A 22,525-nucleotide genomic window follows, 5' to 3' on the forward strand; every position below is an offset into this window, starting at 1 on the left:
GTTGTCCTTTTCAACTGGTCTCATTGGAGTATTTTACTCTATACTTTACCATTATGTGGTAACACCTGTTTCTCTGTGGTTGAGGTTTCATGGGAGCAGAAAAAATAAAGGGAGTTTTAAGGTTGGCATCTTATCTTTTTGTTCTTGTTACTGTTCTGAGAATGGAGCAAGCATTATGTTCCCCAAATTCCATGTTCAGAATGATGGACACATTCTGAGTTCTTGTCATCTTCTCTTTTGTTCATTTTGCCCCAGGTCTGTATTTAGAGTTGACACTAATTTCTCTTTTATTGTTTTGTTTTTCACTCCTGGACTTTTTTTTTAACAAGTCTACTTGATATATATAAAAGATTTAAGGTAGATGAAGAAAAATAATCTATTATGGTGTACACACCATATGTTTATTAAAATGGTAACAGACATTTGGAAGAAATAGTTTCTCTGTTTGTACTAGTAGTTACTTTTATTACCTCTTAATTTAGTGATGACATCCATATGTTTCTGCTTAGTCCAGACATCGTTCTTGACTACCAGACTCCAGTATCTCAACTGCCTTCAGACATCTCTGGTTAAATATTTAATGGGCATCTCAGACATAACATGCCCCAAACAAAACGTCTGTTCCCCTGCATCTCTAACTTCTTTACTTTATTAGTCTTTTCCATGTCAGTAAATGGAAACTCCAGTCTTGAACTGCTTATATCCAAAACTTGGAGTCATCCTTGATTCCTCTCTTTTTTTACCGTGTGCATTACTTTGCACAACAAATCCTGTCAGCCTCTCCTTCAAAGTATGCTGACTTTAACTCCACTGCTACTTCTTGTTGACATGAGTCAATATCCATGGCTCTGGTAAGGGGTGAATGGTTCTCACCACTTTGTGCCTTCAGTTCCCTTAACACAGTAGTCAACGATCCTGTTCAAAATCTTGGCTTCATCTAGTTAATGGCCAACCAAATTGTATACTCTAGAATGGTTAAAATGCTGGGTTTTTTCGTAATGTGAATTTTACCACATTAAAAAAAATAACAGCAAAAACAATAACAAAATATATCAGTTGAATAATATACTGTTGTCAGTAAAATGTCAAAGCCCCCAGTCCTAGGTATATAAGTTTTTAAAAGAACATGCATTTTACAAATGCCAGTCTTATTAGAAAGTTTGATGCTTCTTGTATATGTATTATAGGATCACATATTTTCAAATGATGCGTTTATGGTGTTTATTCCTCACCCTGTTCAGTTTTACTGGGGGCTTGAATTCAGAGCTTCATACTTGTTAGGTAGATATAGTTAAGACTCTCTTAATCAGCAAGGCATAGTCTTTCTTTATAAATATGAATGAAAATGAAAATTCCTGTGAAACTTTGAGAAATTGTTTATATTAATATTTATTGAGCACCTCTTTTGTACTGGATTGTTCTAAGTGTTGAAGACACATAATTAGTGAACAATGCAAAGCCTTTGTTCTCAGGGAATTTGGAATTGGTTGTCTAGTGTTAGTAGTGGTGGAGATATATGTTAGTTAGAACTCACAAAGAAAAGGAAAGTAGGAAATTAGAATGAGAATGATGAAGATACTCACTTGCAGATAATATGATCAGAGAAGATTTGGACAAACTGAATGCAATTTCCACACTTGAGATGAAAGTAGAGAAACTTTTACACTTGAATGAAGTATAGAAGTCATTGGTGCTGGGCCGGGAGTTTGGCCTAGAGGTAGAGTGCTTGCCTTGCATGCACAAAGACCTGGGTTCAATTCCTCAGTACCCCACATACATAGCAAAAAAAAAAAAAAAAAAGCCGGAATTGTGCTGAGGCTCAAGTGGTAGAGTGCTAGCCTTGAGAAAGTCCAAGGACAGTGCTCAGGCCCTGAGCCCAGTCCCAGAACTGGCAAAAAAAAAAAAAAAAAAAAAAAAAAGAAGTCATTGGTGCTGTGGGGAAAGATGTTCCAGGCAGAGGGACAATAAAGAGTCTGTGTAGCTGTAGCACACAGGTAAGAGGAAAGTGATAGAAGACTAGGTAAGAGAGATGTGGGAGTTGGGCAGGGGAATGCAGCCTCTTACAAGGGTCATTTGTTCGGCCTCGTTAGCTAGTTAGGACTTCAAGTGAATCTGGACACTGGGGAAGGTTTTGGCAGAAAAATGACATCATTGGACTTTTCTTGAACAGTTACTGTTCCTGCTGTGTGAAAAGTAGATAAACAGATGTGTAGCTATAGAAGTACAAAGGAGGTCAGTTATTTATCATGGTTTATAACTGTCTCCATACTTCTGAAACTTGGCTGTGTTCGGTACATGTCAGCCTTATCAGTTTCATCCCCCTAATTTTTTTATTTTTTTTCCAGTCCTGGGCTTGGACTCAGGGCTTGAGCACTGTCTTTGGACTTTCTCAAGGCTAGCACTCTACCACTTGAGCCTCAGCACCACTTCTGGCTTTTTGCTATGTATGTGGTACTGAGGAATCGAACCCGGGTCTTCGTGCATGCTAGGCAAGCCCTATACCACTAGGCCAAACTCCTGGCCTCATTCCCCTAATTTAAACTTCCCATCTCTTATTTGTACCCAGAACAGAGGCATATAAACAGGTGTTATGAACTGGATACCTCTGATCTGAATAATCTTGGTCGACTGGGATTCTAATTGAGCAGAATGTTTACTTGCTGAAGTTCAGGCATATATGACAGCACCCCTCCAGTTGTTTTCAGGTTCCCTTTCTAATGTGGAAGTGGGCTCGGAGGATAGCTTAGCTTAGTGGTAGAGCATGTGTTTACCACATGTGAAGGCCTGGGTTCAATTTCTAGTACCACAAACAAAATACAAACAGGGTGGCATTAGTGTGGCACTTTTCACATATTTTGAGGGGCTTATGGGGATACCAAGCTAATCTTGAGGAAGATGAAAGGGAGGAGGATTCCATTATCCTAGTTGCTTTGTAAATAATAGATGATAGGCGATCACATTAGAATACTTCAGTATTTATGAGAAAAACTATGTTTTTAGGGTCAGTTTTCTGAGTAGGTATACTTTTTTTTTTTAAATTGTTGTCTGTTTTGGGACTTGAACTCAGGGCCTGGGCTGTCTCAGAGCCTTTTTTGCTCAAGGCTCATGCTCTACCACTTTGAGCCACAATGCCACTTGTTGTTTTCTGGTGGTTAATTGGATATTAAAAAGTTTTATTGGGGGCCAGGAGTTTGGCCTATTGGTAACATGCTTGCCTAGCATGCGCAAAGACCTGGGCTTGATACCTTGGTACCGTATACATAGAAAAGGCCAGAAATAGTGCTGTGGCTCAAGTGTAGAGGTCTATCCTTGAGAAAGCCCAGGGACAGTGCTTAGGGCCCAAGTCTTAGCCCCAGGACTGGCAAAAAAAAAAGTTTTACTGGGGCCTGGAGTGTGGCCTAGTGGTAGAGTGCTTGCCTAACACACACGAAGCTCTGGGTTTGATTCCTTTATACCACATACACAGAAAAAGCCAAAAGTGGTGCTCTGGCTTAAGTGGTAGATTGCTTGTCTTGAGAAAGCTCAAGGACAGTGCCCAGGCCCTGAGTTCAAGCCCCAGGACTGGCCAAAAGAAAAAAAAAGTTTTACAGACTTTTCTGCCCAGGCTGTATTCTAATCGTGATCCTTAGATATCAGCTTTCTAAGTAGCTAGGATTACAAGCATGAGCCACAGGCGCCTGGCTAGTGCATGTTGATTTATATGGAACACAAAACTTGGATTTCTACTTGTGTCTGGTGGTACTTCGCCAAGTTCATGATTTCTCTTGATTTGTTTAATGTTACAGAAAGGATCATATTGTAAGTATCAGGCCGTCTACAGATTGATAGAACCTGGATTGGAAGAATCTAGCAAATAACAAGGACAGGGCTTGAGTATGTGATAAGGAATTGGAGTAGAAAGGCAGCTTAACACTGGGGAGATCAGGAAATTGTTTATCACAAGGAGAAATCTGAAAAGTGAGTGGGTCAGAGGCTAAGCTTTGTTTAAATAGATATGGGTGCATGTTCGCAGGTTCAATGTGATTTGATGAAAGACTTGTGTTCTGTCTCTACTTTCCAAGTTTTTGACTGGTTGCTAAAGTATAGGAACAAATCTCAGTTGAGTAGGTCTAGACTCTGCATGTGGGAACAGGCAATTTTGTGGTGTCTGACTGAGGTAAGTATTGTAAGGGTTGGAGATTGGCCAGGGCTCCTGTGGAGTAAATCATGCCAATTGCAATTACTAGCTGTGGAAATCAAAGGTATACACACATTTTTTGTCTATAAAAGGTACATTCTTTTTTAGTAGTTTATTAAATGGCTTTCTACATCTTAAAAGTAGATGTCAATTCAATTTTAAGAAGGCTTGTGTCCTGTACTGTATTTTGATTTTTTTGTTCTTTTCAGTTTTTTTTTTTTTGGAGTCTCATCAGAAACATAACTTGTGACTACTGCTTATGATGAAGGCAATAGTATTAGAGATTGTGTCAAAATCATTGAAACTAAAATTACCTCCTTCCCATTGCCTCTTATTTGCTTTGTGACCTTGGACTTGTTATATATCCCTGAAACCTCAATTTTCTTTAAAATTGGCAAGCAGTTCTTCTACTATAAGCCTATGAGGTGGATTAAATGAAAAAGTGTAGAGAAGTACAGAACCTGCCAGATAGCAAGTACTTGATAAATTTTATCTAATGTCTTATTGTTAAGACAATTAATCACAGTTCTCAACTTGATTGTATGGAGAAGCATCATCACCTGTCACAGATGAGCTAAGCCTTAATTTAAATTTAGACAAATGGACCATTCACTCAAGTTCTGTAGTTAGTGGGCAGAGAAAATAGGCTGGTGAAGTGGACAGACACAAAGGCCTGAGGTGACTTACTGCAGTCAGATGGTCCAGAGCTTCCTGATGATTTTCTTCATGTCACTTTCTTTTTCTTTTTTCTTTCATTGTAATTAATAGAAGGGTTACATTATATTCACCAGATAGAAGGTACATTATTTCACAAATATTGATACCCTTTCTCATGTCATGGTCCCCTTTTCCCTCCTCCCTCCCCCTGCTCATCTTCATTTCCCCCCTTCCCTCTCCTATTTCAAATAACCAATTAAGCATATATAAAATATATCAGATAACAAGGTGAAATATTGTAACAATAGAAGATAACCAAAGGACAGCAAAAGAGATGAGAGATAACATAGTACATTAAGGACAATAATCACTCATTATATGGCTCTTGTTTCTATATCCTGGAGGTCCTTACATTTAGCATCATACTATATGGCCTTATGTATCTAGATTTTGTTCTATTGTGAATCTCTGCTAGGAGAGCCCAAGGTTTCTACTAATTATGACAAATGAGGGAAACCATTGAGCCTATGTTCCTTTGAGTCTGGTTTACTTCTCTTCATGTCACTTTCAAACACCAGGAACCATGTCCAAGAGTCAGAGAATCTGCATGCCCCTGGGGTAGCAGGGTGTGTGTCAGGAATCTAGGACCAAAGAAAACCATCTACACAACCTTGCCCAGAGGAGCTGGTGCCAGTCTGCTATGCTGGGGTTGTCTCAGTATCAACCTGATTGGATTGAGAAACACCTAGGAGATTAGTAAAGCACACACCTGTACATATCTGCTAGAGCATCTCCAAAGAGAATTAAGAGGAAAGAACCTCCCTAAGTGTGGGAGCCACCATACCCTAGCCTGAAAGTCCACATGGAATAAAAGAGGAAGAAAGAGGAAACTTGCAAGTGTAGGTACTCTCTCTCTGCTTCCGGTCCACCTTAATGTAGCTGCCCTGCTCTGCCATACCCTTCCCACCATAGTACACGGAAACCTGTAACTCTGAAGTTGTTTTTCCCAGTACTTTGTCATAGTTGACAGACTAACACGATTGTTTCATTAACTAATTAAACAAGACTACTTTTGTGATCATAAGCTATTGATGCATTGAAGAAAAAGACGGATTTTTATTTTTATTATTTTTTTAAGGAAACATAGGTAAGGTACAAGGTACTTCCTTTGGTCAGGGTCTTAATCTCTTGCCCCAGGATTAACCAGTCAGTTGAATGAGAGACTACCACTTAGCTGGGTTGTCACTATCCCAAGTTCCAAAGCCAGTCCAGTCACTGTGGCAGGAGACAGCACACAACTCCTCTGGGCTTTGGCATCTCATCTATAAACTTCAAATTGTATTAGCAATAAGCTTGCTATCAAGATTCTTTACGTGCGTGCTTGCGTGCGTGCGTGTGTGTTGATTCTAGGGCTTGAACTTAGGGCCTGGGCACTGTTTCTGAACTTTTTTTTGTTTTTTATTTTCTGGTCAAGACTAGCACTCTACCATTTGAGCCATAGCTCTTCTTCTAGCTTTTTGGTGGTTAATTGGAGATGGGTCTCATGGTCTTTCCTGCCTGGGCTGTCTTCAGATCTCAGCTCAGGATTACAGATGTGAACTACTGACGCCTGGCTCTAGTTTTGTTTTTGAATCTTGAATGTACTATATGTGTGTGTCTACATATATATGTGTGTGTGTGTGTGTGTGTGTGTGTGTGTGTGTGTGTGTGTGTGTGTGTGTGTGTGTACTATATATACACATAATTTCTAGGATATTTGCATATATTTTGACTAAAACAGATTAGACATTGTGCAATATTAGTGGAATAGCAGACACAATGATGGAAATTTTCTAATATGAAACAAAAAAAATTTTAGCTCATGCCAGGTCATGCCGGGGCTCGGTAACTTATGCCTGTAATCCTAGCTACTCAGGAGGCTAAGATCTGAGGATCAAGGTTCAAAGCCAGCCCAGGCACAAAAGGACCTAAGACTCTTTATCTCCATTTAACCTCTAGAAAATGGGAAGCATGGCTTGGCTCAAGGGTAGGGCAGTAGCCTTGAACTGAAGAGCTCAGGGACAGCACCCAGGGGGAGTTCAAGCTCCAAGACCCACAAAAAAAGAAAGAAAGAGGAAAAGCCCATCAGTGGAGAGTGGGAAAAGTTTCAACAGAGCAATATATATGTATTTGGAGTCTTTGCGGAAGTGATGAATAAACTTTTCCAGCTTTGGGAAGTAAGTAAACTAAAGCTTAGGAAATATCAAGAATACTATACCAAAGCATCTCATAAATTGCCCAAAGACAGTAGTAAAAAGGAAAGCCTTAAGGGCAAACTAGGAAAAGGCAGCATATATTTAGAGAGATAAGGAGGACTGATCATTTATTGTTAGAAAGAATACAAGTGAAAATGATGGAGCAACTTTTTCCCTCATCTTTTTTTCTTTTTCTTTTGACAGTACTGGGTTTTACAGGGTAGCACACTTTCTAGGAAGGTGCTCTACTACTTGATCCACTTTGGTCCTTTTTGTTTATTTTCTTTATGTTCAGGCTTGCCTGAACTTCAGTCCATTGCAGGCACATGATCCAGCCCTTAGTCATTAGTCCAAATAGGAATCTTCTCAAACTTTGCCTGGGTTGTTCTTGAACCTTAATCCCTTGATCTCTCCCTTCTTAATAACTAGGATTACAGGCTTGATTATTAGCTCTAGAGCATCATTTTTTTAAGTACGTAATGAAAAAAATTGTTTTTAAGAAAAATAAAAACAAAAGAAAACTTTATAGCTGTCAACCTTGAATCCCGTGTTTGTTGAGAATATCTTCTGAAAACAAAGAAAAAAAATGGGTGGAAAAATTTATCATACATGGAAAAATTTTATCACCACTGTGGAAGGGAAATGATGCCAGATGGAAATATGAAATGTTTCCCATGTAAAGGCATGATGGTAATCACTAGAAAATATAAATGCATACTTTTTTCTTATTTTAAATCTCCCTAGGAGAAAATTTTCTAGTTAGATGAAATTTTAAGTCTGAAGGTTTAAATAGAAATATATAAATTTATAAAGGGCAAGGAGAAAAATTGGCAATACACTAAGGTCAGGTCCTTATACAGAGTATCCCTTATCCAAATTGCTTGGAACCGACATGTTTTTGTTTTTGTTTTTGTTTTTTTTGCCAGTTGTGAGCTTGAGCTCAGGGCCTGAGCCCCGTCCTTGGACTTTCTCAAGGCTAGAGTTCTACCACTTGAGCCTCAGCACCACTGCTGGCTTTTTTTTTTCTATGTGGGTGGTACTGAGGAATCGAACCTGGCTCTTCATGCATGCTAGGCAAGCACTTTTACCACTAGGCCAAACTCCCAGCCCCTTGTTTTTTTTTTCTAAACCTTAAAATACGTGTGTGTGTAAATAAATCTAAACAAATTTTTTTGCTTCCTATGTACCTTGTATACATAGTTTGAAGACAGTTTTTTACATTGTTTATAGTATTTCTGTATTTTGACTATTGTCCCTTACATGAGATCAGATGTAGAATTTTCTACTTGTCATTAACAAAGTTTCAGATTTAGCAGGTCATATGGCATATACTTCTAAATCCAGTACTGAACTCGACAAAGATAATACCAGAAAACTACAGACCAGTATCATTAACACAGATAAAAATTTCAGATAAAGTTGGATCAATAATTGAATCTGACCAAGTGAGACTCATCCCAAGAAGGCAAAGTTAGTTTAACATAAACAAATCTGACAGTTTAAATCACCATATTAACAAAGAAAAAAAATAAATGATTGTCCTAATAGATAGAGAATGAGAATCTATTCCTAATAGTTTAAAATACACACACACACACACACACACACACACACACACACACACACACACATATTTGCCAGTCTTGGGGCTTGATCTCAGGGCCTGGGCACTGCTCTTGATCTTTCTCAAGGATAATGCTCTACCACTTGAACCAGAGCACCAGTTCTAGCTTTTTTGTATGTATGTGATAATGAGGAATCAATCCCAGGACTTCGTGCATGCTAAGGCAAGCACTCTACCATTAAGCTACACCCTCGGCTGTGATGTTTTGTTTTATTTTTAATTAGTAAAGAATGAGATAGGGTTTTTTTTTTAGTAAGTAAAATATGATAAAAGCAAACTTTCAGATGAAAGATATGTAAGACAAATCTACAGCTAATGGATAAACTTTTGTATATAGTTGGAATTACCATTGAAGTTTAAAAAAATACATGTGAAAACAATGGAGGATTCATATTACTACTGGGATTAGTAGAACACTTGTTTCATACATATTGATAGATAGTTGCACAATAAGGGAAGAGGTAGGGAGACCTTCAAGATGATACTAATTCAGACTTTTGTCTATTTTTCATAGGTCAGTATGGAAATCCTCTAAATAAATACATTAGACATTACGAAGGATTATCTTACAATGTGGACTCATTACACCAAAAACACCAGCGTGCCAAAAGAGCAGTCTCACATGAGGACCAATTTTTACGTCTAGATTTCCATGCCCATGGAAGGTGAGTAAATTTGTGATTATGTCTGACCCTTGCTTTTACTCAGTTTTAAAATGAATTTATACTGTTATTTTTTTTCTCTTAATGGGAACATCCACACTTGAAAATTCAGCTTCCATTGGATTTCAGTGTATACATTTTAAAAAGTCTTGTTTTAAATAGATTACCCTTTTATATTTTTAAGGAAACAGTCAAATTTAAATGTCTTTGAATTTATGAATCAAATCTTTGGTTATTCTACAGAAGACATTGTGTGTGTGTGTGTGTGTGTGTGTGTGTGTGTGTGTCTGTGTGTGTGTGTGTGTGTGTGTGTGTGTGTGTGTGTGTGTGTGTGCGTGTGCGCGCATGCGCATATGTTTTTAAAAAATATTGTAAAGGTGAACTAGGGTTACTTTTATGTAAGTAGGGAAATGAATGTGTGTGTGTGTGTGTGCGCGTGCGAGAGAGAGAGAGAGAGAGAGAGAGAGAGAGAGATATTAAGGAGTATTCTGTGTTCACATCTTCCCTCTTTAAAAAGAAATTTGTATGTTTCATGGTCAATCTTTCTTTTGATACCAATAGAAAAAGTAATTAGTTGTTTGCCACTGAGTAAATCGACTAATTTCTTCCATGAACTCAATTTTATCAGTTCTTAAATAAAACTTAATAGACAGATTACCTGATGTACTATTGCATTCTGAAAGGAGATTCTTAAGGAAAGGAGAGCCGAGGGGGAGAGGTAACAATCATTCTTATTAAGTGCCTGTTTTGTTCTCAATGCTATATATTTTCTTACTAATCTCAGCATCCAAAGGTAGTAGCTGTCTCTGTGTTTGAGGAAACTGGCTTTAGGGAAGTTAAATAACTTACACTAAGCACAGATTTGGACCAGATCTTGCAAACTCAAAAACTCATTTATTCTTTCTGTCTCTTGCAGGACTACTTAGATATGAAATCTTGTCGTCTTTGCCAGGCCTTCCATCTTATCTGCTGTAATTATTAAATATATACTCCTTTTTTTCTTATTCTTCTGGTGTAACCTGGACTGAGACCCATTTTATTCATTTCCTAGTAGGTCTCTTAGCTTTCAGTCTGTTTATCATTAAAGTTATTTTGAACTGGACACTAGTGGCTATAATCCTAGCTAATCAGAAGGCTGAGATCTGAGAATTGCAATTCAAAACCATTCTAGGATGAAAAATCCTAGAGATGCTAATCTGAAATTAACAAGCAAAGCTCCAGAAGTAAAGTTGTGGCTCAGATAATAGAGTGTTAGCCATGAACAGAAAGGCTAAACTAGAGTGAGAGGCCTGGAGTTCAAGCTCCAGTGCTGGTGGGGGGTGGGGGGAGCTATTCTCCTTATAGCTGCAAGCAATCTGATTTTTCCCTAGATGCATATCTCCCCTTCCTTCCTTCCTGCCTTCCTGCCTCCCTGCCTCCCTGCCTCCCTCCCTCCTTGCCTCCCTTCCTCCCTGTCTCCCTATTTCCCTTCCTCCCTTCCTGCCTCCTTTCTGTCTCCCTTCCTGCCTTTTTATGTGTGTTTCTGGTGATGGATCTAGGGCCTGGTGCATATGTGGCAAATGGTGTACCACTGAGATATACCTCAGCCTCCAAATTCTTCCTTTTTCATGTTTATTGCTTTGCAGTGGTCCACTAATGACTGTTAACCAGATTTCCTAATTTGCCTTCTCTGCAAGTCAGTCACAGACTGCTATTCTAAACTAACTTTATTCCACTTCCCAGTTTCTAGTGTCCTTTTCACTTAGAATATCCACCTGGGTTCTTGCTGTATATACATAGCTGTTCTTTATGGCATTTATGTTAAATTCTGATCATCTTTTACTTTTTTTTTTTTTTTTTTACCAGTTCTGGGGCTTGAATTCAAAGCCTGAGCGCTATCCTTGGGCTTTCTTAAGACTAGTGCTCTACCACTTGAGCCATAACACCATTTCCAGCTTTTTTCTATGTATGTGGTACCAAGGAATCGAACCCAGGACTTCGTGTATGCTAGGCAAGCACTCTACTACTAGGCCAAACTCCGACCTCCTGACCATCTTTTAATGTACAGTTCAACTTTTACTTCTTAGACACTTCATCCCTTCCTCTGAAGTTTTAAATTTCTTATCATTGATATTTGATTGTTACCTTTTTCATGTGTATATTTCTTATCTGTTTTTCTTTCTTTCTTTTGTGTTGGTCGTGGAGCTTCAACTGTGGGCCTGGGCGCTGTTCCTGAGCTCTTCAGCTCAAGGATCTCACTCTACCATGTTGAGCCCCAATGCCACTTCTGGTTTTCTGGTGGTTAATTGGAGACAAGAGTCTCACTAAATGAAAGGAAGTCTAGGATATGGAAACTAGAGATTTATCTTGTGTGATTATTGTTCTTGATGTACTATGTTATTTCCTTCTCTTTTTTTGCCCTAATGGTTAATCTCATATTGTTACAGTATCTGACTTTGTTACCTGATAAATTGTATATTTGTTTATTTGACATAGGAAAGGGAAGGGGGGAAATCAGTTGATTGGGAAGGGTGGGGAGAGGGAAATGGGAACAAAAACATGAGAAAGGGTATCAGTGTGTGAGAAGCAATGTACCTGCTACCTGACAAATGTAATTGTAACCCTTCTATATATTATCCCGACAAAAAAACCAAGAAAGAAACTGGGTATTTAAGAAAAAAAAAGTTTTACTTATATTTTTCATTATTATTGTTAATTACAAAGATATTTTTACTTCCTTTTTTATTGTATTTTGTTGTTGGGTTAACATACAGAGAAGTTACAATTATATTTGTTAGGTATTGGGTATATTACTTCATGATCATTTTACCCCCTCTCATGTTTTACTCTCATTTTCCTTCCTCCTACCTCCTCCCAATCAACGTGTTTTTCCCCTTTCCTTTCCTATTTCAAATAAACAAACAAACATATGTACAATATGCCAGGTAACAAAGTCAGATACAGTAACAACATGTGATAAACCATGAAGGGAAAAAAATAAGAAACTTCACATAGTACAGTTGTTCTTAATTACAAAGATTTTAAAATGCTCATTTATCAATTGATATCCACTGAGGAGGAATTTCATGTCAAATACTGAAAGGGTAAAATTAAATATAAAGCATCTAGGCACATGTAGCTCAGGCTTATAATCCTACCTATTTCAGCTACAATCAGAAAGATTATGTTTCAAGGCCAGCCTGGGCAGAAAAGCCCACTAGAGTTAATATTTAATGTTGAAAAAGGTGACATTGGTCAATATTATATTCATAAATTGCTTTGTTAAGTAGTGACTGCATTGTACATTACTTAAATATAATAACAACAACAACAACAAATGAGGGACAAAAGAATACTAGAATAGAGGCTGGGAGTTTGGCCTAGTGGTAGAGTGCTTGCACGAAGACCCAGGTTCGATTCCTTGGTACCACATACGTAGAAAAAAGCCGGAAGTGGTGCTGAGGCTCAAGTGGTAGAGCTCTAGCCTTGAGAAAGTCCAAGGATAGTGCTCAGGCCCTGAGCTCAAGCCCAGGACTGGGGGAAAAAAAAAAGGAAAGATAAAGAAAAAGCAAGAGAGAAAGAAAAAAACCAAAATAACCAGCATAAAGCCGAGCTGGAAGTGTGACCCAAGTGGTAGAACACCAGCAACTAAGCAAGCCAAGTGACCATGAGATTCTTATGTCAAACCCCAGGCCCACCAAAAAAGGAAAGGTAAGTATGAAGTAAGTACAAAGAATGAAATTTTATACTTTGAAGATTTTATACTTTCATCCACATCTACAAAATATGGATGGAATTCTAAGTTATGGAATAAGAGCCGGGTTTGAACTAGTTATGGGAAGCTCAGTCTCAGGATGCCTTCCATTGGATCTCTTCTGTCAGTATGGGAGAAACAGAATTGCTCATTTGACTTATCAAACTGATATTTTCCCCTAATAATAATTCAATCTCTAGGAATGATGAACAATTCTTACATGATTCTTAAAATGTCTGTAAGAGAAGACAGTTGCTTTGAAAAGCTGAAAAAAACATCTCCAAAAGGAAGAGTGAATCTGCTAGGGCAATAAGAACAGCATTTAAGTGGGGGTGGGGGTGGGTGAGGGAATCCCCTGGGTGAGAGCACTGGGAAGAACCAAGACCCAAGCACTGACGAGATGGTTAACTACTTTGCAGTGTCAACACCACTTTTACAAGGAAGGGAATTTTCATGTGCCAGAAATGAACATAGCATCCACGTCAAAGGCAAAAAATAAGTCAGTCAACAACAAGAGAATAAGGAGATTTTGAGCATTGTGTATTGAAAATAATAGCCAAGGAATATGCCTAGCTAGGAAATAAGATCCTCCCTCAGAATTGAAAAAGGGCTGGATTTAGGACTCTCTGGAAAAGCACCTACTTAGCAAGTGTGAGCTTAAACCTAAGAAGTTCATTTTCTCTACTAAAACATAAAATAAAAATTTCCAGAAGTGCCATCAAACTCATGAAAAGAAATACAGCACATGATAAAACAGAGACAGTAGAAGATAGTGCTGACCCTGTAAGAAGAGAACTTGGGGAATGAGAATGAGACAGTATGAGTGTTAGCTGAGAGGCTGTGTTGTGTTAGCTGGGAGTGTTTGTGAGTGGCCCCTACAAATGTACTACGTTCATTCTGGATAATAAGAAGAGGAACCCCAACTCTTCTCATATACACAAGAGACTTTGAATACCAGAGGAAGACAATTATTAAATTATACATTCCATATACCACTGCAATTATAACTTAATTTTTTTTTTTGGTGCCAGTCCCGAGGGTTGAGCTTAGAGCCTAGCCACTGTCCCTAATCTTTTGTGTACAAGGCTAGCACTCTTTTTTTTGTTTTAATTTCATTTTATTGTCAGGGTGATCTACAGAGAAGTTACAGTTGCATATGTAAGATAGTGAGTCCATTTCTTCTCTAACATTGTTACTCCCTCCCACATTTCTCTCCCATTTTTCCTTCCCCTCAATTCCTCCCTGTCCTCCATGTTGTCAAGTTCATTTCCAACGTATTGACAAGGCTAGCACTCTTGTCACTTGAGCCACGCCTTCAGGCTTTTTAGTGGTTTGTTGGAGATAAGAATCTCATGGACTTTACTACTCAAGCTGGTTTTGAATCTTGATCCTTAGCCTCCTGAGTTACTAGGATTATCTATATGTGTCATTACTTCCCAGCTGTCAATTAAATTTATATTGAAAAAAGAAAAAAAGAGTCATATACTTTCCTGCTGGGGCTGGCTTTAAACCATGATCCTCAGATCTCACGATCCTCAGATCTCAATCTCCTGAGTAGCTAGAATTTCAGGCGTGAGCCACCAACGCCTGCTTTCTTACCTGTTTTTCTATGACCATGTTTTTTGTTCCTTATAGGCAAGCATCCTAGTTGCAATTGAACATTTTCATTGTATTGTATATATGATACAGGTCCATAGAAAAGATTTTAATGAATGAAAAATCAAATTATCTAAAATATTATGAGACTTCTTTTGCATGTGTAATTTAATATGTTGCCCACATTGTATTCTACTGTGATTTGAAGAAGATAAAAATTGTGATGATGGCAATTCATATGCATTTTTATGATGCTTACCTGTAGATATTATAAAATTGTCCATTCTAGTGGGTACCAGTAGATAACACCTGTAATTCTAGTGGCTTGGGATGCTGAGATCCAGAAGATCAAGGTTCAAGACTAGCAAAGGCATACACAAGACCTTTTCATTCAATAGTCAGATGTGATGGTTTGTACTTGCCATCTCAGCTCTGTGGGAGTCTGAGATCAGGAAGATAGACTCTTTTCTTCTTTCGGGCATGGGGCTTGAACTCAGGGCCTGGGTGCTATCCCTGAACTCTTCAGCTTAAGGCAACTGTCCTACCCCTTGAGCCACAACACCACTTCCAATAAGACTCTTAAAAAAAAAAAACAAAAAAACAAAACAGTGCAAAGCAGGATTGGAGTTATAATGCAATGGTAAATCATCTGTCTAGCAAGGCTGAGGCCCCTGGTTCAATCTCAATACTTCCCGTCATAATAAAATTATAAATTCTTCATTATATCATGGAATAAGAAATAATTAGCTGGGCCGGGAGTTTGGCCTAGTGGTTAAAGTGCTTGCCTAGCATGCAGGAAGACCCGGGTTCGATTCCTCGGTACCACATACATAGAAAAAAGCCAGAAGTGGTGCTGAGGCTCAAGTGGTAGACCTCTAGCCTTGAGAAAGTCCAAGGACAGTGTTCAGGCCCTGAGCTCAAGCCCAGGACTGGCAAAAAAAAAAAAAAAAAAAAAAAAAAAAAAGAAATAATTAGCTATCCTAAGTTTTTAGTGACCTCTCAAAATACACTGGATATTATTTCCCATTATGGTTTGAGTGGTAAAAATGTAAGGTGACGTTCTGCCTACCTTTAGTTTGAATACCACCTTCCTTTTTTTTTTTTGTCAGTTATGGGGCTTGAACTCTAGTCCTGGGCACTGTCCCTGAGCTCTTCAGCTCAAGGCTACCGCCCTACCCCTGGACCTGGGTATTGTCCCTGAGTGCTTCAGTCCTATCCCTGGAGTCAAAGCACCACTTCTGGTTTTCTAGTGGTTAATTGGAGGTAAGAGTCTCATGGTCTTTAATGCACAAGCTGTTTTTTTCTTCTTCTTAGTGCAGATCTAACTTTATTCTACTAAATGTGCTCGCTAAATACAGATCGAGCTGTTACAGCCACGTGCACAAGCTGGTTTTGAACCATAATCCTCAAATCTCAGTCTCCCGAGTAGCCACCACACCTGGCTTCCTTTTGTTTTTAAATTTTTAAAAATTAGCTTCGTCAGACCAAGAGTGTGATCTAGTGGTAGAGTGCTTGCCTGGCATGCACAAAGCCCTGGGTTTGATTCCTTGGTACCACATGCACAGAAAAAGCCAGGAGTGGTGCTAAAGTGGCAGAGTGTAATCCTTGAGCAAAAAGTATCTAAAGACAGTGCCCAGGCACTGGGTTCAAGCCTCATGGCTGGAAAAAAAAATAAAATTAGTCTCTTCACATATTTCATGTAACATGATAAAGCCAGATCTCTAGCTCCTGTGTGTGTGTGTGTGTGTGTGCGCACGCGTGCGCGTGCATGCATATGCGTGTATATGTTTATGTGTATGAGAGCTAGCCTGTAAGCATGCTGTTACTTAGTCATCCCCAAACTATTTGCTGGTTAAAAGTTACTCCTTTAGCTGTAGATGATGGAGTCATATATCTAACAGGAGCAGTGAGGTGTGTATGAGTCATCGTATAGAAGAAAGATAATGATATGGTGCTTTAGAGATTCATGCTGGAGATTCTTTAAGGAGTTAGAACTTGTGGTCAAGGCTCTGAGCAAAGGACTGGAGCTAGGAAATCTGTGTAAAGTGGTCTCAAATATATTATTGACCCTTAGTAGATGATCATCTTAGAGTACTTTTAACAAAAATCTGACTACTATAGAAATAGACATTTTCTGTCATTGAACTAATTTCAGGTATCTTACTTCCCTGTCTCAGAATTTGCCCTAAAATATAGTAATTGTAATTATCGTCTAACATAATTCAGTTATAAAAATGTAATGAGGGGCTAAGAGTGCGGCCAAGTGGTAAGAGTGCTTGCCTAGCATGCATGAAGACTCAGGTTCGATTCCTTGGTACCACATACATAGAAAAAGCTGTAAGTGGTGCTGTGGCTCAAGTGGTAGAGCAGTAGGCCTTGAGAAAGCCCAAGGACAGTATTCAGGCCCTGAGTTCAAGCCTTAGGACTGGCAAAAAAAAAAGTAATGATATTGGGTATTGATGGCTCACACCTATAATCTTAGCTACTCAGGAGGCTGAGATCTGAGGATTGTGGCTCAAAGTCAGCCTGGACAGAAAAGTCCCTGTGAGACTCATCCAATTAATCACCCAAAAACAAGAAGTAGGGGGATGGGCAGAGTTTGGCTTAGTGGTGGAGTGCTTGCCTAGCATGCACGAAGACCCAGGTTCAGTTCCTCAGTATCACATAGAAAAAAGCTGGAAGTGATGCTGAGTCCCAAGTGGTAGAGCTCTAGCTTGAGAAAGTCCAAGGACAGTGCTAAGGCCCTGAGCTCCAGCCCAGGACTGGCCAAAAAAACCCCAAAACAAACAAAAACCCTCCAAAAGCTAGAAATGGAGTTGTGGCTCAAAGTGGTGGACCACTAGCCTTGATCAAAAGAGCTTCAGAATAGTACCTAGGCCCTCAGGTCAAGCCCTACTTCTGCAAAAGAAAGAAAATGATGGTTTTATTTCTCCTTTCCCTTAAGATAGAAGAATAAAATAATTGGAATCTTATAGATTTCCTACTAGGTATCTTCTCTATAAGAAGAGCTTCTTAATTACACTGTAACTCCTAATAGGGTTTTATGTCTGTACACATCATTGATTATTCTTCTAAATAATACCTTTTATTTTTATACACTATCTTTTATTTATATTTACTATGAATATAATTATGGAAGACTGTAGGCTATACTTAGCTATAGCCTGGCTTGTAAAATGTGTATCATTTTATTCACTGTGGTGCAATTTCTTATCTAGTTTTCATCCTTTAAGAAAGATCATACTGTGTCATAATCCTAGTAACTTGAGAGGCTGAAGTTAGAAGAATTGAGGTTCAACACTAGTCTGGACAGAAAGTTTTTGCAACCCCATTTCTCCTAGTAAAAGCCGGGTAGTGGTACATCTCTTTCCTATGTAGGAAACATAAATAGAAGTATTACAGTGCAGGCCAGCCTGGACGTGAATGTAAGACTTCATTTGAAAAATAACCTAAAGCAAAAAGGGGTTGTGGCTCAAGTAGTTAAGCATCTACTTGGCGTGGTCCTGAATAAATTCAAATCTGAGTAGCGTATTAACAAAGTGCATAGGTTCTTCTAAATTTGAACTGTCAAGAATTCTATGGAAAGCTGTTAACCTTGAAATAGACTTCAAAGCTTAGTACTAGAGTTTTGATGAAAGATATTTTAAAACAAAATATGTTAAAATTAGGTGGTAGGATAAAATATATTTTTTACCTTCACTTAGGAATTTTGAATCAGTTTTCTCAGGGTATGGTGGTCCATGCTTAAAAATCCCAGCATTTCCAGAGGCATGGGAACTGAGCATTAAAGGCCAGCCTGGGCAGATGGAGATAGACCATATCAAAAAATCAAAACTAAGCTGGGAGGGCAACTTAAGTGGTAGGACACTTGTCTCAGAGGCTTGCGGCTCCTGGATTTGATCTTCTGTACTAACACCCTCCCCCTGCAATTATCCGTTGTCTAGATTTCTGATTTTTTTTTCTTTTTGTGGGTCATGGGGATTGAACTCTGGGCCTGGATGCTGTCCTTGAGCTCCTCTGCTCAAGGCTACCGCCCTACCCCTGAAGCCATGGCCCTACTTCCCATTTTCTAGAGATTAATTGGAGATAAGAGTCTCAGTTCTTTAGTGCCTGGGCTGGCTTTGAACCAAGATCTTCAGATCTCAGCTAGGATTACAGGCGTGAGCCACTGCACCCCACTTGAGCCGGAGTCTTATTTACCTTTTTTACATAGGTGATGATCATGTTGAATGAATGAAGAAAGAAAAGAAAGAAAGAAGAGAAGGAAGAATTGTAAAAGGGAGTATAACATTTATGAGCATAAATTGCTGGCAGGGAAGTATATAACCAGAATTTTTTTTTTTTTTTTTTTTTTTTTTGCCAGTCTTGGGCTTGAGCTCAGGGCTTGAGCACTGTCCTTGGACTTTCTCAAGGCTAGAGCTCTACCACTTGAGCCTCAGCACCACTTCTGGCTTTTTGCTATGTATGTGGGGTACCAAGGAATCGAACCCGGGTCTTCATGCATGCTAGGCAAGCACTTTAACCACTAGGCCAAACTCCCGGCCCCTATAACCAGAATTTTTGCTTAGGACTTGCTCTAACTATAGAGTTTAATTAAAAGAAAATGAAACATCAGTTGCTTATGACACTTTTAATATTGTGCATAACTACACTAAAGTGTAAGAAGTTAATTTTCAACTTAAATATTTTTTCAACAGGTTTTTCTCTCCCCTTTCCCCAGTGTTGGGGATCAAACCCAGAACCTTCACTGCATGCTAGACAATCTTTCTATCCACTGAATTATGCTGCTAGCTTTTAGTTATTTTTCTTAACCACTCAGTGATTATTATAAGAATACTATTTTTTTTTCCTGTTGATCATGGGGCTTGAATTTTGGCCCTGGGTGCTGTCCCTGAGCTCTTCAGCTCAAGACTAATGTTCTACCTCTTGAGCCACAGTGCCACTTCTAGTCCCTGGTGGTTATTTGAAGATAAGTGTCTTGCAGACTTTTGTGCCGGGCTGCCTTTGAACCCTGATCCTCAGATCTCAGCTTCCTAAGTAGCTAGGATTAAAGGCATGAGCCATCAGTGCCTGGCTAAGAATACCATTTCTTAACTATTCAGTGGTTTTTAATAAGAGTTATCATATTATGAGATGTAAGACTTCGGTGATAATTTCTAAAAATTCATTTCCTCCTCAAAAAGGCATATGATGTCTAGACACTGGTAGCTTATTCCTATAATCCTAGCCACTGAGGAGTCTGAGATCAGGAGGATCATGGTTCAAAGCTAGCCTGGGCAGAAAAGTCTGTGAGATGCTTGTCTCCAAAATAACCAGAAAAAAAGGTCAGGCTGGAGGTGTGGGTGATAGAGCCACCAACCAAGCAAATGTGAATCCCTGAGTTAAAACCTTAGTACTGGCAATTCAAACAAGTGAACAAATGGTATGTGATGTGCCAGGTATTGTATGCTTTTTCTTGTCTTTTTTGTTCTACTTTTTTTTTTTTTTTTTTGCTAGTCCTAGGGACTGAATTCTGGACTTGAACACCATCCCTAAGCCTCTCTGTGCTCAAGGCTAGCTAGCATTCTACCACTTGAGCACCACTTTCTGCTTTTTCTGTATATGTGATACCTGGAGCTTCATGCATGTTAGGCAAGCACTCTATAACGAAGCCACATTACCAGCCCAACTTTTCTTAAATACTAAGTAGTAGATGACACGCTATATTCTGCCTTGTCATATATTCCTGACCTTAATATGTATTCCTTGCTTAACTATCATGCATTTTAGGCTTTCATAATACCAATGTATTCTAATTTCATTAGGAATTTTACTGATATGATTTTTTTGTGTGTGAAATACAAGTTTAATCTTGTTTAAGTCTTACGTCTACAGATATCAAGTAGTATTTCTATGGACTGGTTTGGAAGTGTCTTGGGCTTTATCTTTTGTCATGTCATAAGTACTAGAGACCTTTTAGCTCTGTTGACAAGCCAGCAGATATTGAGAAGTAGAGAGGTAGGAGTCCAGGAAGCACAAAGGGATGTCTGCTCATAAAAACAAAAAAAGACCTAGAGACTACATTTGGGTTGTACAAAATCCAACGTTACTATGGATGTTTAAAAAGAAACATTTGAAAAATACTTGGTAGATTAAATTCTATTAAAACTCACATGAATAATATATTTGTTTAGTATCTGTGTTTGTCACATACACATAATAGCTAACACAATAGATATAGCATATGCTATTAAAGTACATCTCACACTCTTTGTTTTCAGTGGTGGATATTCTAAAGTGTGGTATATTTCGTTCTTTCTTGCTGGATTCTTCATATAGAAGTTAAACTAGGTACTGGTGGCTCACGACTGTAATCCTAGCTACTCAGAGATCTGAGGATCGAGGTTCATAGCCAGCCTGGGCATGAAAGTTCATGAGACTCTTAACCTCTAATTAACCACTAGAAAACTGGAAGTGGTACTGTGACTCAAAGTGGTAGAACCTTGAGCTGAAGAGCTTAGGGACAGCGCCCAGGTCCAGAGTTTAAGCCCCATGGCAGACCCCCCCCCCCAAAAAAAAAGGAAAAAAGAAATTAAAGTCCTAACAAATAAATCTTAAAAGGAAATGTGAAAGGAAAAGGTTTTGAATTATAGAAGTATAAGATAAAGCCGGATCTGATATGTTTTATGTTAAGATTTTCATGAATGATTGCAAGGACTTGGTTATTGTTCATTTCTCTGGTTCAGACTAGTTTCTGTGTGAAGTATAAACTCATATTGTGTATCCACAGTGAAATCCCTCAGTTGTTCTGCTGTTATTTATAACCTTCTTTTTGTTCAATTTTGTTTTTACAAATGGTTTGCCCTCATCTGAAAAACTGAGTAACTTTGACATTGTTTGTCTTGAGAGACCTTAAGCTCACTTTATCCAAGTGTTTTTGAGATAGTTGCGCATTGCCACGTTTACTTCTGTGAGTCGCTCCTTTCAGGTTTCCTTCTGTTGGCATACTATTCTTGGATTTAATATTATCCACTCTGTTGTATAGGTCATCCCTTCACCTTGTCTCTTACCAGCAAGACCTGGTTTTCTATGTGGTTTAGTCCAGTTTAAATCAATATTGGTAATGCTTGATGTGTATTCAGTGATTTCCTTACTGTTAAAGTCACTCTTGGGTTTGGAAGGGGCCTAATTCAGAGTCTGTTATCTTTCTGGTGTATTTAGTTTGTGTGAGTGATGTAAAATTTTTTTGGGGGGTGGTATAGTGCAGGCCTTTTCCATTTAGTACAAATGTTTTTGAGGCTTTCCCCCTTTCCTCTTCCTTTCCCTTGCTACATAGAAGACTAATAATCTCACCATGGATTTATTGGTGACAGATTTGCTGGGTAATAAATCCCCAATGATAAATTAAGCTCTTGAATATTTAGTGTTTAGACTATTTAACGAAGATGGGCATTAAGAGATAGTACTCTTACTGTCAAAAGAGCATATAAATAAATGAGGTTAGTTAAAAAAGATAGTGTTATAATAAAGTGTAAGTGTAATGATAAATTAATTTTCAACATAACTCTCTTTATAACAGATAGTGTATGTATTGTGCTTATATATGCAGTTAAGAATTTCCTGTTAGTTGCCCAGAGTTATTATGAAAAGACAAAATTGGACAATAGTAATTCAGGCAGGAGTTTTTTTTTTTTGCCAGTCCTGTGACTTGAACTCAGGGTCTGAGCACTGTCCTTGGTTTTCTCAAGGCTAGCTAGAGCTCTACCACTGGAGCCACAGCACCACTTCCGGCTTTTTCTATGTATGTGGTGCTAAGGAATCAAACCTGACTCGGTGACATGTTTGACTTCAGTTACTTCCTGA

At 38.6% G+C, this 22,525-nt stretch overlaps 1 protein-coding gene across 1 annotated transcript in view; it reads left to right on the plus strand.

Moving 5' to 3' along the window:
• Positions 1-22,525, plus strand: part of Adam10 (ADAM metallopeptidase domain 10) — an 88,187-nt gene that overhangs the window by 15,204 nt on the left and 50,458 nt on the right. The window contains exon 2 of the mRNA XM_090358318.1: positions 9,207-9,357. Coding sequence (XP_090214444.1) covers positions 9,207-9,357 — 151 coding nt within the window. The remainder of the gene's footprint in view (positions 1-9,206; positions 9,358-22,525) is intronic.

This window comes from Megascapheus bottae, chromosome 25, assembly GCF_031878675.1.
Source record: "Megascapheus bottae isolate mThoBot1 chromosome 25, mThoBot2.hap1, whole genome shotgun sequence".
Classification (NCBI taxonomy): Eukaryota; Metazoa; Chordata; class Mammalia; order Rodentia; family Geomyidae; genus Megascapheus; species Megascapheus bottae.